Below are 13,997 nucleotides of genomic sequence, written 5' to 3' on the forward strand. Positions count from 1 at the left end.
ACAGTGACAACTGAGCGTATAAGATTTTGGGGAGAATTTATGTCCCTCTTCTTTTTCCATATTTGTCAGCTCAAATGAAAATTCTGTTTGCTATTGCAGTAAGAGCAATTTCCTAGAGAAAACAAGTCTTCAACTTAAATTTGAATCACATTTGGAATTTCCACATTATCTTTTCACTTTGGAAAATTCAGAAAGTAACTCACATAAAGAATGTGTGTCATCTGAACTGTAATTTTCATGCTTATCTCTGTATCACAGAATGACTGAATTAGTCTGTTAATTTATAATAGTGCCAGCCACCTCTTGTATGCAAAAAAGAAGAAAAAGGAGTGACTCTTGCATGTGCCTAACCCAATGGTTCAAGTTAATTAGACTATAATGTGCACATTTTTAGCTATACAATATTTTTCATAATAATTACATGCTATAGAGACATCTATTAAAAGCCTAAAGTGATCATTTAAATGCAAAATCCCTGATAGAACTCCATTATATTTTTCATACTAAATTAACATTACAGGCTTCTAATGGATGCTTTAATTAGGCACTGATGTTATCAGCAATATTTGGCAAAATAAAATCTGTCACTGTGAAATATCATTAAGTTCAATTTCTGTCAGTTAATATTAAATGTTTTCTGAATCTTATGATTTAAATAAAAAGCTAAAAGCTAAGTGAGAAGCTAAAAAACCCCAGACAAACCTTCGTTTGTGCCATACAAAAATACATGGTCATTGGTTGTCTTTTTTATTTTACAACTGCCAAAAAATTGGCTTCTTTATAGTCATTTATGCTCAGAGGCATTGCATTAGAATGTTGTCTTAATGCTCCACAGAAGGAATAACAAAAGGTCTATAGTAATTGAAACATACATCTTTCAAGGAGCAACTCAAATGAAGTGTGTATGTGCATATTTGTATGCCCATTAGAAGAATTCCACAGTCAGTAGGGGGCAAGAAGAGACAATCAGAAAGGGTCGGGAAGTCAACTGTGATGCTGGAACAGAAAACTAATATACAAAAGGCATGAGCAGTGCACACAAGTTCACAGGCCAGCAGAATAATGCTGGAAATAAAGCTGAGGTGCTTACCAGTAATTTTCCCATTGGCTTCCAAGGGAGGCTGCCAGCTCACAATGACAGCGCGAGGCTTCCCTTCTCGAGTAATGACTGTCAAATCCTTAGGAGCAGAGGTTGGGGCTGTGAGATGAAACAGAGACAGGGCCTTGTCATTGGATGTGAAAGGAAACAGACTTTTATGGGATTTCTAACCATGATGTTGACACTCAGAATTTATCACATAGTATAGCATGTTTATTTACAATTTCAAGTATTTGAATTAAATAAGCAAACAAAATACAGAAATTAATGTTTTTCCATGGAAGTTAAATGACTTCCAAAAGTGCGCATATAGAGAGGAGACTAGAATATGTGTAAATACAGAGGAGAAAAGTATAACTAGTATTTTTGAGTGAGTGCTACACTAAAAATGTAAGAACCATATAAGAAGAAAGAAATGTACAAATACTTAATGAGACTGTTGGCTATATAACCACAAGCCCACTAGAGCCAGTTGGAACAGACCCCATCTCTTATCAACAGAGTGATTAAGAATTGTTTTTCAGAAAACTTGCAGTCGCATAGTCACAGCGTGTGCAGAAGAAGAAATCTTGATCTGAAATGACCATGGAACCAGGTTCTTCTACCCATGAAACCAAAGGACGGGGACTTGACCAGAACTTGAAAGTTGGACTCATCAGAAGTGAAAGGTCCACCATCCAGGAAGATCTGGTGTTAAAACTCCTTCCCAACCTTACCATAAATGTTTAAAACCTTACCATGAATATTTAGAACATTATCACAAATGTTTAGAACCTTACTGTAAGTGCTTAAAGCCCACTGTCCTGCTAGTGTTTCCACGTGCCAGCTTGTTCTCCCTAACATCTTAAATTTTGCCCCAAATCCTGAATCAGGGTTACAGATCTGACAATACATCTCCCCGTTTCCTTGCAGATTGATCTAGTAATAAAGCTATTTTCTTTTCCAAAAAGCTGATGCCATAATTAATTGGCTTTATTATGCACATCAGGTAGGAGAACCCCATTTTTGTGGAGTAAAAGCTAAATGTCTCCAAGAGACAGAATCTGTTACAACTGTAGGATTTATAAATGAAAATGTCACCTAATTCTATTATTTCCTTAAAAGCCAAGGAAAAGAAATAATGCACTTAAACACAGGTCAAAACATCTTGCTCAGGGGCCAGCCCTAGGGCCAAGTGGTTAAGTTCGTGTACTCTGCTTCAGCAGCCCAGGGTTTCGCTGGTTCGGATCCTGGGCACAGACATGGCATCGCTCATCAAGCCATGCTGAGGCGGTGTCCCACATAGAGCTATTGGCAGAATAAAATGAAGACACTTAAAAAAAAATCTTGCTTAGGTAACATACTAGGTATCTCCTAACAAGAAGGCAAAGCAATATTTGAAAATAGAGAAAGTAAAGAATCTCTGAGGGTCTTAGTGTCGACCTGGTACGAAGTAAGATGGCACAAAACTCTACCTTTCTTAGTTAGAGGTACTTTTCCCACACGTTGTTGAAGGGAGCGGAATTTGTCAACCCAAAATATGCCTCTTTGGCATAAGGATTATTTCAGCCTGATGATTTTTAAGAAACAGCAGAGATAGGAGAAGCTCTGAAAACCAAGAAGTTACCCTTTTGTAAGAGAAATTTACATTTACAAGGGAAATCATTTCTAAGAATGTCTCCCTGTCTGTACTAGGATGAGGAGGATGACAGAATATCTGGAAACTCTCCTCAGAGGAGAAGGCAGAGACTTAAATCTGCAGAATAACAATATCCTTGTTTACTGTGATTTGCCTGAAAACTTGCCATAACTGGCTCCCAATCCCCCAACATCTTCTTTTCTCTTTAGCTGCAGATAATATTTAAGGAGGAGGCTTGGGCTATTTCAAAGAACTGCTCGGTTTTCCTGGGTATCTCCTATGTATACAGGAGGTACACATGTTATTAAACTTTTGTTTCTCTTTCCTCCTGTTAATCTGTCTTTTATTACAGTGGGATCTCAGCCAAGAGCCTAGGAGGGTAAAGAGAAGATTATTTTTCCTCCTCTACATTGTGCTCAGGGAAATTTTAAAGGTGACACAAACTGGCCAAGCCAGTACAGTATCTTTCAGGCTTCTTTTGATCTGCTTTCTCACTCTCTATGCTTTGAAATGCAGTTAGTTTTCCTTCTAGGTAGCCCACAATGCTCCAAGTCTATTATCCATAGGCTCTTTTAGTTATCCTTAAATTGACACAGGCAATTTCAGGACATATCTAAGTTCTACAGTTGGATTCTGGAGGAATTTCTTGATCTCTGCATAGGAATGCTTGTGTAATATAAGATGGGTACAATTTGGTCCTAATTCTGAACTCCTCTTCACTCTTACATTCTCTTTGGCTCTTCTCTTGGCCGTATAGTGCAGAATCTGAACATTATCAACACTCTATTTCCAGATACTCTTCCTGAATAGAATTCCAAATAGAGGAGACACCAAACATTTCCATATATCATATCATTTCATTTCCAACAACTTGATTCTCAAAACTACTAGGATTCCGTGTTAACTAAAGTTGCACTTAACTGCAATATCCTGACGAGGTACTTAATATATTTAAGTTAAAAAGGAAAAAAAGAAGGAGGAGGAGAAGGAAGAAGGAAGAAGAGAAGAAGAGGAGGATGGGGAGGAAGAGGAAGAGAAAACATAGGTCTCTGTAGTTGATTCCTGAATGAAGAGACTGCGTGTATATGAAACCAGAGCAAGGACATTCTTGTAAGAAAAGATGATTAGTTACACAAAATACCAAAGAGGCAATGCTGTCTTAAAGAAGGGTTATTCTCATAAAGAATTCAGTCAAGATATTTTCTAAGCACAGATAGGAAGGTAACATATAGACACAAATTAACTTAGAGTATTATGCCAAGCATAATAAGAAATTTTCTGATTATGGAAGTAATTAAATAATCTGTCTTTTTAACTAGTTAGAATAGTTTGTTTTTTCTTAACTGTGTTAAAATTCAAATTGATGCTTATTTAGAAAACAGTCAAATGATGATGATTAGATTGCTTCACTGAATCTCTTACTGTATTCAAAAAAAGATAAAATGACTCTTCAACTTTAGCTAGGAAAATAATACATTGGAGAGTTGATTACACTTTTTTAAAAACCAATCTACAACCAATCTAGTTTAGGTGTTATGCAAGTTTTTCTTTTTCCTCAAGGCGTGTGAGTGTTGGTGAATAGAGATTCTGGTATTGGAATCGATAGTTCAAGTGTTTAGGATTATCATATGAACTGCACACTACTGCCTAGAATCTGGAAAACAATGTGACCCTAACGACTTCAGTGAAACCTCTAAGTCTAGCAGAACAGAACGTCTCTGGTCTGCTCCTCTCCAATCTCATGGGATTGCCTGGCGTCATCTTTTAGAAATTCTTCACTGACTACCCATCCTCTTTGAATTAAACTTAAATAAATAGCAAGAAATAATAAATACCAGGCCTGCAGGATTTATATTTTACTTTCACAGCCTCATTTCCCCTCGTCCCATGAATACTGTGTTCCAGTCACTCTGAACTATTCATTAGTGCCTCTTGAAGACATCTTCCTGATATTGCTTGTGCATTTTTGTACAAGCTGCTGCCTTTCTTTAGACCATCAGGAATGAGTACCTGCACTGATGATCTGCCCAGGTCATAGCTCAATCATTATTTCTTTTGTGAAACCTCCCCTTATGTCTCCAGACAGGATTTATACTTGGATCTAGTTGCTCTGATTCCAACTTACTCAAAATTCTCTGATTGTATTTTTCATGTTATTTCAGGGTTTGTTTTTCTAACACGTTTTTCTTCCATATTACATTACAATTATCACAAAGATATAGACTGTATTTTCTTTACCTTTTATACCAAGTCTCTATCTCAGGATCTGACAATTAAAAATGAACATTATTGGAAACTCATAATTAATATCTCAGTTGACTGGGCAAGCACTGCCCTCTGGTTTATCTGGTTCTCAAACAATTTTTCCCCTGCTTGAATTTCTTGTTAAGTGTATGAATGGAAGTTAGCATTCAAGATTTATAGGATTCCCAGCCATGGATATCATATCAGGCATTAGTTATTAGGACTGTCTAGCATCCCATTCCTTCCTCCCTCATTTAGAGAAGCATTCAACTTGTTTCTTTGTGAACAAGCTGTTCTCTGTGTCCTGTGAGCATGGTAGCAACATCAATTAGAAATTTCATGACTTTCATCCCATTTGCCTCTTTAGCTGTCTGATTCTCTCTTCTGGGAAATTAAATATTGATAGAAAGAAAGAAAACACATGGAGTCAAATCATTGCGATGGCAGTGCCTTAAAGGGATGGTCCATTAGTTCCTTATCTCTAAAGCCTGGGAGTACTACTGGTTCCTGTCCCTTTCTGAGATCTCATTATTTCAGGTGTCCTTTCTGTTATTTTTATTTTACTTAAGTTAATTAGAGTAAAATTAAGAATTCATTACTTTGACAGAATAAAACATTTTGTTTCCAGAATTTGCCAGTTGCCCTTATCTTTATCATGAGCAACTTCAGCACAAGTGCATAACAACATAGCCACATAGAGTCTTTATATTATTGTAGAACCAGAAGCAAACCCTAGAGTTATTTCATGCACTTCATTTCCTTCTCACAGTTACAAAATCGCGGACACTTGTGAATTACTTCTTGCTTCTCATCATCACCCAAGGATCTCATCCACATGCTATTTACACCTTTGTCCAGATCATTATCTGTTTTGACAATCACTCTTCCTCCTAACCACATTTCTAAAAGTTAATATCTTTTTGTCAGCAAAGGGTCTCACCATTGGGGTCTCTACAAGGCTAGTCAGTTGACAAGACATTAGTAGGGTACATTCATCAAATCACATCTTAGCATGTATCTTATGTTTATGCAAGGAAAAAATGAACGAATTTGCTTGCTTTAAGCAGAAATTACTGCTCCTTCTCTTTCACTCAGAGAAAACCAAATGTCTTACAGGTTTACATTTAATGCCTTTCATCTCCTTTTAAGTAAAAAAGAAGAGCAGGGCCTTTATTCTCCCCACAGCACATAACTCATTCAGCTTGTCTTATTCTTCTTAAGAAGCTGTGAACACTGACATCCAGGGAAGTATGCTAAGAGAAAGAGTTAATATACATAAACATATAAAATAGAAGAAGAGGATATTGAAATTAAGTCAGATAAACTAGAAAAGTTCTTATAGGAAGAAGTATCCATAAAAATGTAAAAATATTTACAGTGAACTCTCTGAGTTAAGGTAGTAGCCTGAAATAAAAATTAGAACTGCATCACCATGGAAAAAATTCAAATGGAAAGAGAAATTCAGATTACCCAAAGAAGATTTTCATTGGCATAATTTTTTTAATTTTGAAATGTGTAGTATAGTTTACCCCCTAAACATGATATACCCTGAAACCAATTACAAAGCATGTTAAATCCTGTATTCTTCACATGTTGGATTTCTGTGAACTAAAGATGCCATATACACTGTATGTCTGTTAAGGTTATAAACTCAACATTTGTGATCCACAGTAAACGTGACTAATAAAATTTACAGTGGATTGCATTTACCTTAGATCTGAACTATTTCAAATGCCACGAAGGTTTTCCATCATGTTGTCTTATTTCCAAAAAGTGAACATGACCACCCAGAAACTTCTTCCGATACCCAGTTGAGGTTATTTAGAGTAAGCATCTATGAGACTACAGTTGTAATGCAATGTTTTATTTTCTATCTAATTTCTTTCCAAATACCTACCATGACTGTTGATCAAAGACACAAATGCTTTGCACAGAGTTCAGTGCATGGATTTCTGCCTTTACTTAAGTGTATTGAAAAGAAGGTTTATAGTCAGATCCTCTGAGTTAACACCCAGATTAAAACCAGATTACTTAATCCACTAGGGACTCATCTTCTTCTTTCCTAGAGTGGGGAGGATAAAATTACATATAAAAGTGCTACGAACTATAAAGTATAAAATATTTTATATAGGATAGGGTGTAACTTAGACATCATAGTGCACATACGTTCCAACTTCCACAGAACCTGAGACACACCATTACCAAGGATCAGAAGCAGACATTCCGAAGCTAGACTTTCTTCACATACCTGCTTCATACGTGGTGGCATGTGCAGTCATACTCCACGTGCTTGACCTCCTGTTTTTGGTTACCATGACCGAGAACTCATACATGGTGTTTGGTTTGAGGCCTGTTGCTGTGTAACTCAGAGATGTTGTGTCTTCTGACTATACAAGTGGGAAATAAGCAAAGAAAAAAAATGAGCTCTATCAACTTGGTAAATCAAGACGTGTAAAAAGACTTTCAAATAAGCTAGCAAGACAGGAGTCTATTTCCAAACAGCAGAAGAGCTGAGACTCAGCGCTGGCTCTACTCCCTTTCTGTCAACCATTTTCACTGGCTGATTGTACATCTAAAATATGATCAATAAAATCAGTGTTATGTTGTTCAAAGGGGCAGCTAGCTGATAAATTTTCCCAAGTGAGGCAATAACCAGTGACAGGACCAATTCCACTTCCTTCTGTCAATTCCATTTTTAAGGTTATCTGTACTGACTTTCACTTCAATGTATTTATAGTGATCAAAACATTTTTTTCAGAGGTTTTACGTTAAATATTTTATAAAGATTGTCATGATTATTTTCCACCAGCAGTAAAATTAATTTTTAGAGTTCTACTGCTTATGATTTTTTTAAAAAAAGGCTTTACAGTACAAACTTTTAGTGATTCCAGAATCTATTTGGCTATTATAAAGAAAATGGACAAAAGCAATGCTGTGTCGTGTGTCTTTTCTTTTGTATGCGCTTCACATTAAACATACATTTAAGTACGGTCACTGGGTGACTGACCAGGAAGAGAACAACAAATTGGATCAATATTAAAGCATTGTATTAGGGTTAGTATTATCTGTCTTCCGAATCCATTTTATCCTTCACAAGTTAAAAATATTTTAGTAGAAAGTAAATTATCTGTTTTTATTGTTTACTCAAAAGATCAAAATAGCAATAAAGAAAAAACAGGTTTAATGTCCCAAGTTAATGCATATTTTCTATATGATTAGGCAAATTTAAGACTTTTTATGCCTCTTATAAATATCAATTTATGCTTGATATTTAGATCTTGATCCTCTTACAAAGTTAGGTATTTATTTTTACTTTTATATTTATGACATTTGTTATATATCTATGTCTAAAAAATCAGGTAAAGCTCTTTTCCCCCACCTATGTGATACCCATCTCCTTCCTCAGTATTCTAATGTGGTATATCTTTTTTATTCCACCACGAATCCATCTTAGATTATAGCTATGAAAATCCTACATCTCATTACAAAACCAAATAAATATTTAACTGTACTAATAACATTCTGATGATGTGCCCATCTATCTTATTAAAGTGATGACCTTGTAAACATCTATCAGAAGCTCTTCTTAAAAATAGGTGTAAAAATGTGTGCCCTAAATAAATGTAAAAATACTTGATAGACTCAGGAAGATGGAATCCTATCAAATAAAACACAAAATGGGCAGCTAGGATCTGACATGCTGATATATAACTTCCAATCTTGCCCTCCTTCGCTATCATGAACACCCGAGACTTAGAAATGGAAATAAGGGGAGAAATGGGACAACGAGAAATATTCCAGCGAGGAGGGAAGGATTGCACTGATAAAGCTAGTCTCTTTGAGCATAGACACCACTGGCATTTGGGAGGCCACTAAGCAATATTGTGTTCTCGTTTATGTTCTAAAATGACATGCTTACATTCTATAAATACCATGAATCACTGAGCTTTCTTAGGAACTTCCTGGAAGGTTACTATTCTTCATAAATCCTTAATCCCAGAAGTACTTCAGAAAAACATAGCCACTTATTTTTGTGAGTATAGAATACCCAGGTACTACCTCTCTGAGCCTCAGTTTCTTCATTTATAAAATGGAGATAACCATAGCACTGATTTCATAATTATTTATAATGAGAAATAAGTCAAATAAAACACAGCCTCTGGCCCAGACTAAGTATTAAATAAACGTTAGCTACAAGATTTTATGCATTGTCTAATGTGATATACAATTTTAGGCATGTGTTAAATTCCCTATTGAATTATAAGCATCTTGAGGACTGAGAATGAGTCTTGCACAATTTTGTATCTTCTGTAATATCCATGCTATATCTAATAAGCACTAGTAAATAGCCAATGCATGTACTTTGAATCGAAATTCATATAAAACATCATGTGGTTAATCACTTTAGTTGAAAAGAAATTACAGAAAATTTCTCCATTTGATGAGCAAAGTCAATAAAGAGTTTGGACAATCAAAATACGAATATCTGCATTATAGTTTTATTTGGGACTAAAAGAAGGACCAGAGTACTCCTGATTCCTGGGTGGAGAGCCCTGGATAATGCCATCAGGTCATCTGAGTTCCAGCTCAAGTTTAATGGGAAATTTCTGTCAAAGTTGTACAAATCACCTGTATCTTCATAAAGACATCTACATACTTACTTAACTATCAAGAATCTACCTATTCTTTTTACAGTAGGTGTGAATATCCCAATCATATAGATTGAAAAAGTGAGACTGACCAATTTAAGTGACATGACAGGACATAGCAAAGCCAACTCTTCAGCTGGATCATTTGATTCCATGTATATATTCTTCCTCCTCTGTCATGTGTATGCCCTGCCTACTTTATATAGCTGTAATGCGAAGTGAGATATGACAGTGGTTTAAAAAGTTCAAAATGCAAAACCAAAGCATTCTATTCCCATTATTTGTAGGATTTAAGTTTATTGTATGTCTTTCTGGTGGACCTGATACATTCTACACTTTTCCTTGCTACCCAAAGCACCGAACTCTTTCCTCTAACATTTCCATTTCTCGGGGTGTGGATGTCGAGTATGTATGTGTGTATGTGTAAGAAGGGGAATAGAATGTTGGTAACTGAAAGCCATAGGTCTGGGAAGATGATGGAGAGAGGAACAGTTAAAATCTTTTTTCCATTCCCAAACTTCAATTCTCAATGAGAGAAATCAGCCATTCCTTACAGAGGATAGTTTTTAGGTTGGGTCTCACTTTACAGACATTCTTCATGAGACTCAATAATTCTCTCTCTGCTATATTAACTCTTCAGTTGAAATAACGTGCCTCAAGAAATTTTGGAACTCAAAACATTCTGCAGAAAACAATCATTGTCCTTCAGAACATTTCACATACTGGCAAAGTACCCATGGCTATTTTGTGAAATGATGTATTTACCGAGTAGAGCAAGTATAAGCATAAAACTTTTAAAGTGGTCTTTTTAAAGTAAATTTAGAATTGGGCAATCTGTATATAAAGAGAGACTTTTTAAAAGTGCTTTCATACGTTTCATCGGTTGTCTTATCTGATAATATTATCTTTATTTATATTTCCACTAAACCTTAAATTTAATACTGTAAGAGATGGATAGGGTACTTACAACATACCTTATATCAATGATACTATTTGACTTGCCTGGAGAGTTTTTCCAAATGCCTGACATAGCAGGGCGGCAATACCAAAGAAAACTATTTTTTAAATGCTTTCAACCAAAAACTGATTTATGATGAAATGTGAATTTTATGCCACTTAAAAGTTGAAAGAGACTAAAAGCAGATCCAGCATGGCTACAGAAAGAAAGAGTCAGACTTAGAAAATTATTGGTGGGATTTTGCCTTATCTCCAGGGTCTTTGGCATCAGAAATTCCCAAAGGATATTTTCATCCCCTAAATCACCACTGGCTTGAGGCTGGATTAAGCAAGATGACAGTTTAGTGGAAAGAAAATTGGATAAAGTATCAGGAGATCCAAATTCTCCTTGAGAGCTACTCTAGAGAGTGGTAAAGAGATGGGATGTAAGGAGAATATGAAGACGCTAGGGGGCCGGGGTTGAACTATTAGTTCCTTGGTTGTTGGGTAACATTTATGCTCCTATTTTCAAAGCTAGCTTCCTCATGCCAAACCATCATCTTGTGAAGCTTTATATTTTAAATGTGTTTTCATATATTATCTCATTTGAATAACTTAGGAATTCTTTGAAGTATATTTACGGAGCTGAGTATATTACTCATTCCAAAATTGTAAGTAATATGTAAAGTAACAACAACTAAACCATGTTTAACACCCTCTGTGAACTAAAACAGTTCTAGGTAGTAGGTGCTTGACAATCACATGTTGATCTTCTCATTTTTGTCCTGATTTGTGTATTGTTTGCACACACTAACATTGTGGCAGGATGGAAGTAACAAAATTGTCCCAGTCCGCAACTATCATTGGAGTTGCTGAGGCTGGCTGATAGAGATTTGAAAGTAGTAATGACAATGTCTCAAATACGTATCTCTAAGGAGCTTTAAGGGGGTTGTGAGATGAGTCAGTGATAGGCCAGGAATAAGGGGGCTGGTCTGATTTATGTTAGTTAAAGGGGAGTGTGCATTATGGGTTTTCTTTGTCTCATGAGGGTGTTTCAAGGCTAAATGAGGATGTAGATGCTAAGGGCTTAGAGCACTTTCTCAGGATGTTATAAAAAAGCTTCAAGTTATATATTCCCGGTCATATTCACTGTAAGATGGGTCTCTGTAACATTAATAGGGTTGCCTTTGGTGTCAATCTAGGTTCCAAATGAAAAGAAAGACACAAAAATCTACCCAGGAAATTACTGTGGAGTCCTGCTATTTTCAAAGGAAAATGGCATTTCCTTGCACAGAAGCAAATTATTTATACAAACCCAACATCTGGTGGAATTCAAATAACATTTTGCAGCTCTTGATGACTTTCTACCTTGCCTTAGAATTGTTTCCTAAAACATAATTATTCTGTGCTAATTTTAGATATTGAGTTATTAAAATGCTTTGTTTTTCCATATAGTGTCACTGCAGCAAAATGACTCATGGCAGTCCAGGAAGCATTTAAAACAATGTATTAAACAAATGACTGTTCATTTTCAATTTCATGCTATCAATTAGAACTTCACCTTGTATTTTGTGTTCGCAGAAAAGCTGGTCCTCCACCGGACTGTGTAAAGTCGTACTTCGGACGTTTTTTGGTTCTTAGGGACAGAGTTGTCTGCCCAGCTGACCCTCACGGCATCATGGGTAAGAGCCACAGCCTGTACACCTACTGGTGGGAGCATGGGGGTGGAGACATCTGGGACCGAGGTGGGGAAATCATCAAGCAAAGGATAATAATCAACTGGGTCAGTGGGATCTGGGTTTACAAACCCGCCAAATGAAACAAACAAATACGTAAAGAAAAGAGTTAAAAAAACAAATATCAGTGGTAACACATCACAATGAGTTAAATGCATGGCAATAATGATGAAAGAGAACATGAGAAGAACAGAAAAAAATACAATTAATTCAATCGGAAAACTCATCAAAAACAGTATTGCTACATTACAAAAATAGCTGACTATTTTCTATAATTTACTCATTTCCTTAGGGTGGTTTTATCAAATTGGCTGTCACTTCTAGTTATATATTTAAAAAGTCCATTTCTTCCTAGAATGTTGCACATTGCTTCTTAAAAGATCTAGTATAAAACTTATCAGTTTTATAACTACACAGGTAACTTGAAATAACAAGATAAAAAGGAGCATCTGGTTTATTTCCTCCTGCAAAAGAAATAAATGCCTATCTAACAAGTGGTTTTTTTGTTTATTTGTTTGCTTTTCTCTTCCTTCTCTAACTTGATTTGGTTTCTCTAACGCTTTCAACACTTCTTAGCTTATATCTGCATAAATAATGTTTAAGCAAGAAAAAAAACAAATGATAAAGACCAAAGGACCCTGAGGACTACAGCAATCTGTCTACAGCTGTGATTACACAAAGCCAGGCTGATCAAGTCCACAGGATTCAAGGGTACATCAGTTAACTGGGTTTCAGGCAGCACTTGGTGTGGCAGGTTTCCTTAGGTTGAAATCCTTAGAGAAAATGTAGAAGCGTACATTTTACCTATAGTCTCACAGAGTAATTAACTCAGTTTTTAGTTCTAAAATTTCAAGGTCCATGGGAAGACTTCATCCTCCTGGATGGAGAGACAGAAAGAACCACCCACAGGCCGATGAGATTTGTGCTGAGGTACACGCATGCTTTGATCCCTAACATAATCAGAATCTGTATAATGATGTGTGTACTTTTATAAAATTCTCTAGAAAGCTCTTGTACTCATTTTTATGCTGGAGATATCCAAATCAGAGGAGCTTATTTCGTGGCCACGGGAAAAGTCCAATTTTGAGCCTTTTATTTTATATTTAAGACGTTTAAAATTTTACCTTTAAACTATGTAACGTGTATTCTCACCAACAAAATACGAGATGAGCTCTCAGGCTGGGCCTGTGATGACCTTCGGGGAGCTGAGACCTACTAAAATGTGGAGGATCTGAAGCAGGGCACACACAGAGTTTATATTTTTAACAGTCTAGTTCCGAGCGCAGTGGCTGCTGACTGGTTTTGATGATTATTGCACTTTGTCCACTGCATTTCAAATGTCTATTCCCTACGCATCACTCTGTTTTCCAATGAATTATTTAGTAGTTTACCGGGCTGTGGTCTTTGGAGCAAAATATAAAACCCAAAAACAAAAATAGAACGAGAGGAAAGGAGAAAACAAGAGAGAGAAAGAAAAATGTGTGTTTAAAATTTAATGACAGAGCCCAGGCTTCCCGTCTTTCTTTTGATGTGTCTTTTTATTAAGGGCTCCTTTAAACCCAAATGGATCTATGAAATGATGAAGGGGGAGCTGAAGACCCTGCAGCCTCCAGGAGGATCCCAATCAGTCATTAGGTTGGTGCATCAGTGGGAGGTGTTTTTGCCAAACTAAAGCGGTTGCTGCCTCACATTACCTGTTTCTGTCCTTGGCTGAC

The 13,997-nt window shown here is 36.2% G+C and overlaps 1 protein-coding gene across 2 annotated transcripts in view; it reads right to left on the reverse strand.

Moving 5' to 3' along the window:
• DCC (DCC netrin 1 receptor) overlaps window positions 1–13,997 on the reverse strand; it is a 1,085,205-nt gene that overhangs the window by 108,768 nt on the left and 962,440 nt on the right. The window contains exons 17-19 of one of the 2 annotated variants that reach the window (XM_070513040.1): window positions 12,108–12,280; window positions 7,210–7,348; window positions 1,091–1,198 (exon numbers count right to left, since the gene is read on the reverse strand). In XM_070513040.1, the coding sequence (XP_070369141.1) occupies window positions 1,091–1,198; window positions 7,210–7,348; window positions 12,108–12,280 (420 nt within the window). Of the gene's footprint in view, window positions 1–1,090; window positions 1,199–7,209; window positions 7,349–12,107; window positions 12,341–13,997 lie in introns of both variants that reach the window. The other variant, XM_070513039.1, reaches the window with a different exon arrangement.

This window comes from Equus asinus, chromosome 7, assembly GCF_041296235.1.
Source record: "Equus asinus isolate D_3611 breed Donkey chromosome 7, EquAss-T2T_v2, whole genome shotgun sequence".
In the NCBI taxonomy this organism is placed as follows: Eukaryota; Metazoa; Chordata; class Mammalia; order Perissodactyla; family Equidae; genus Equus; species Equus asinus.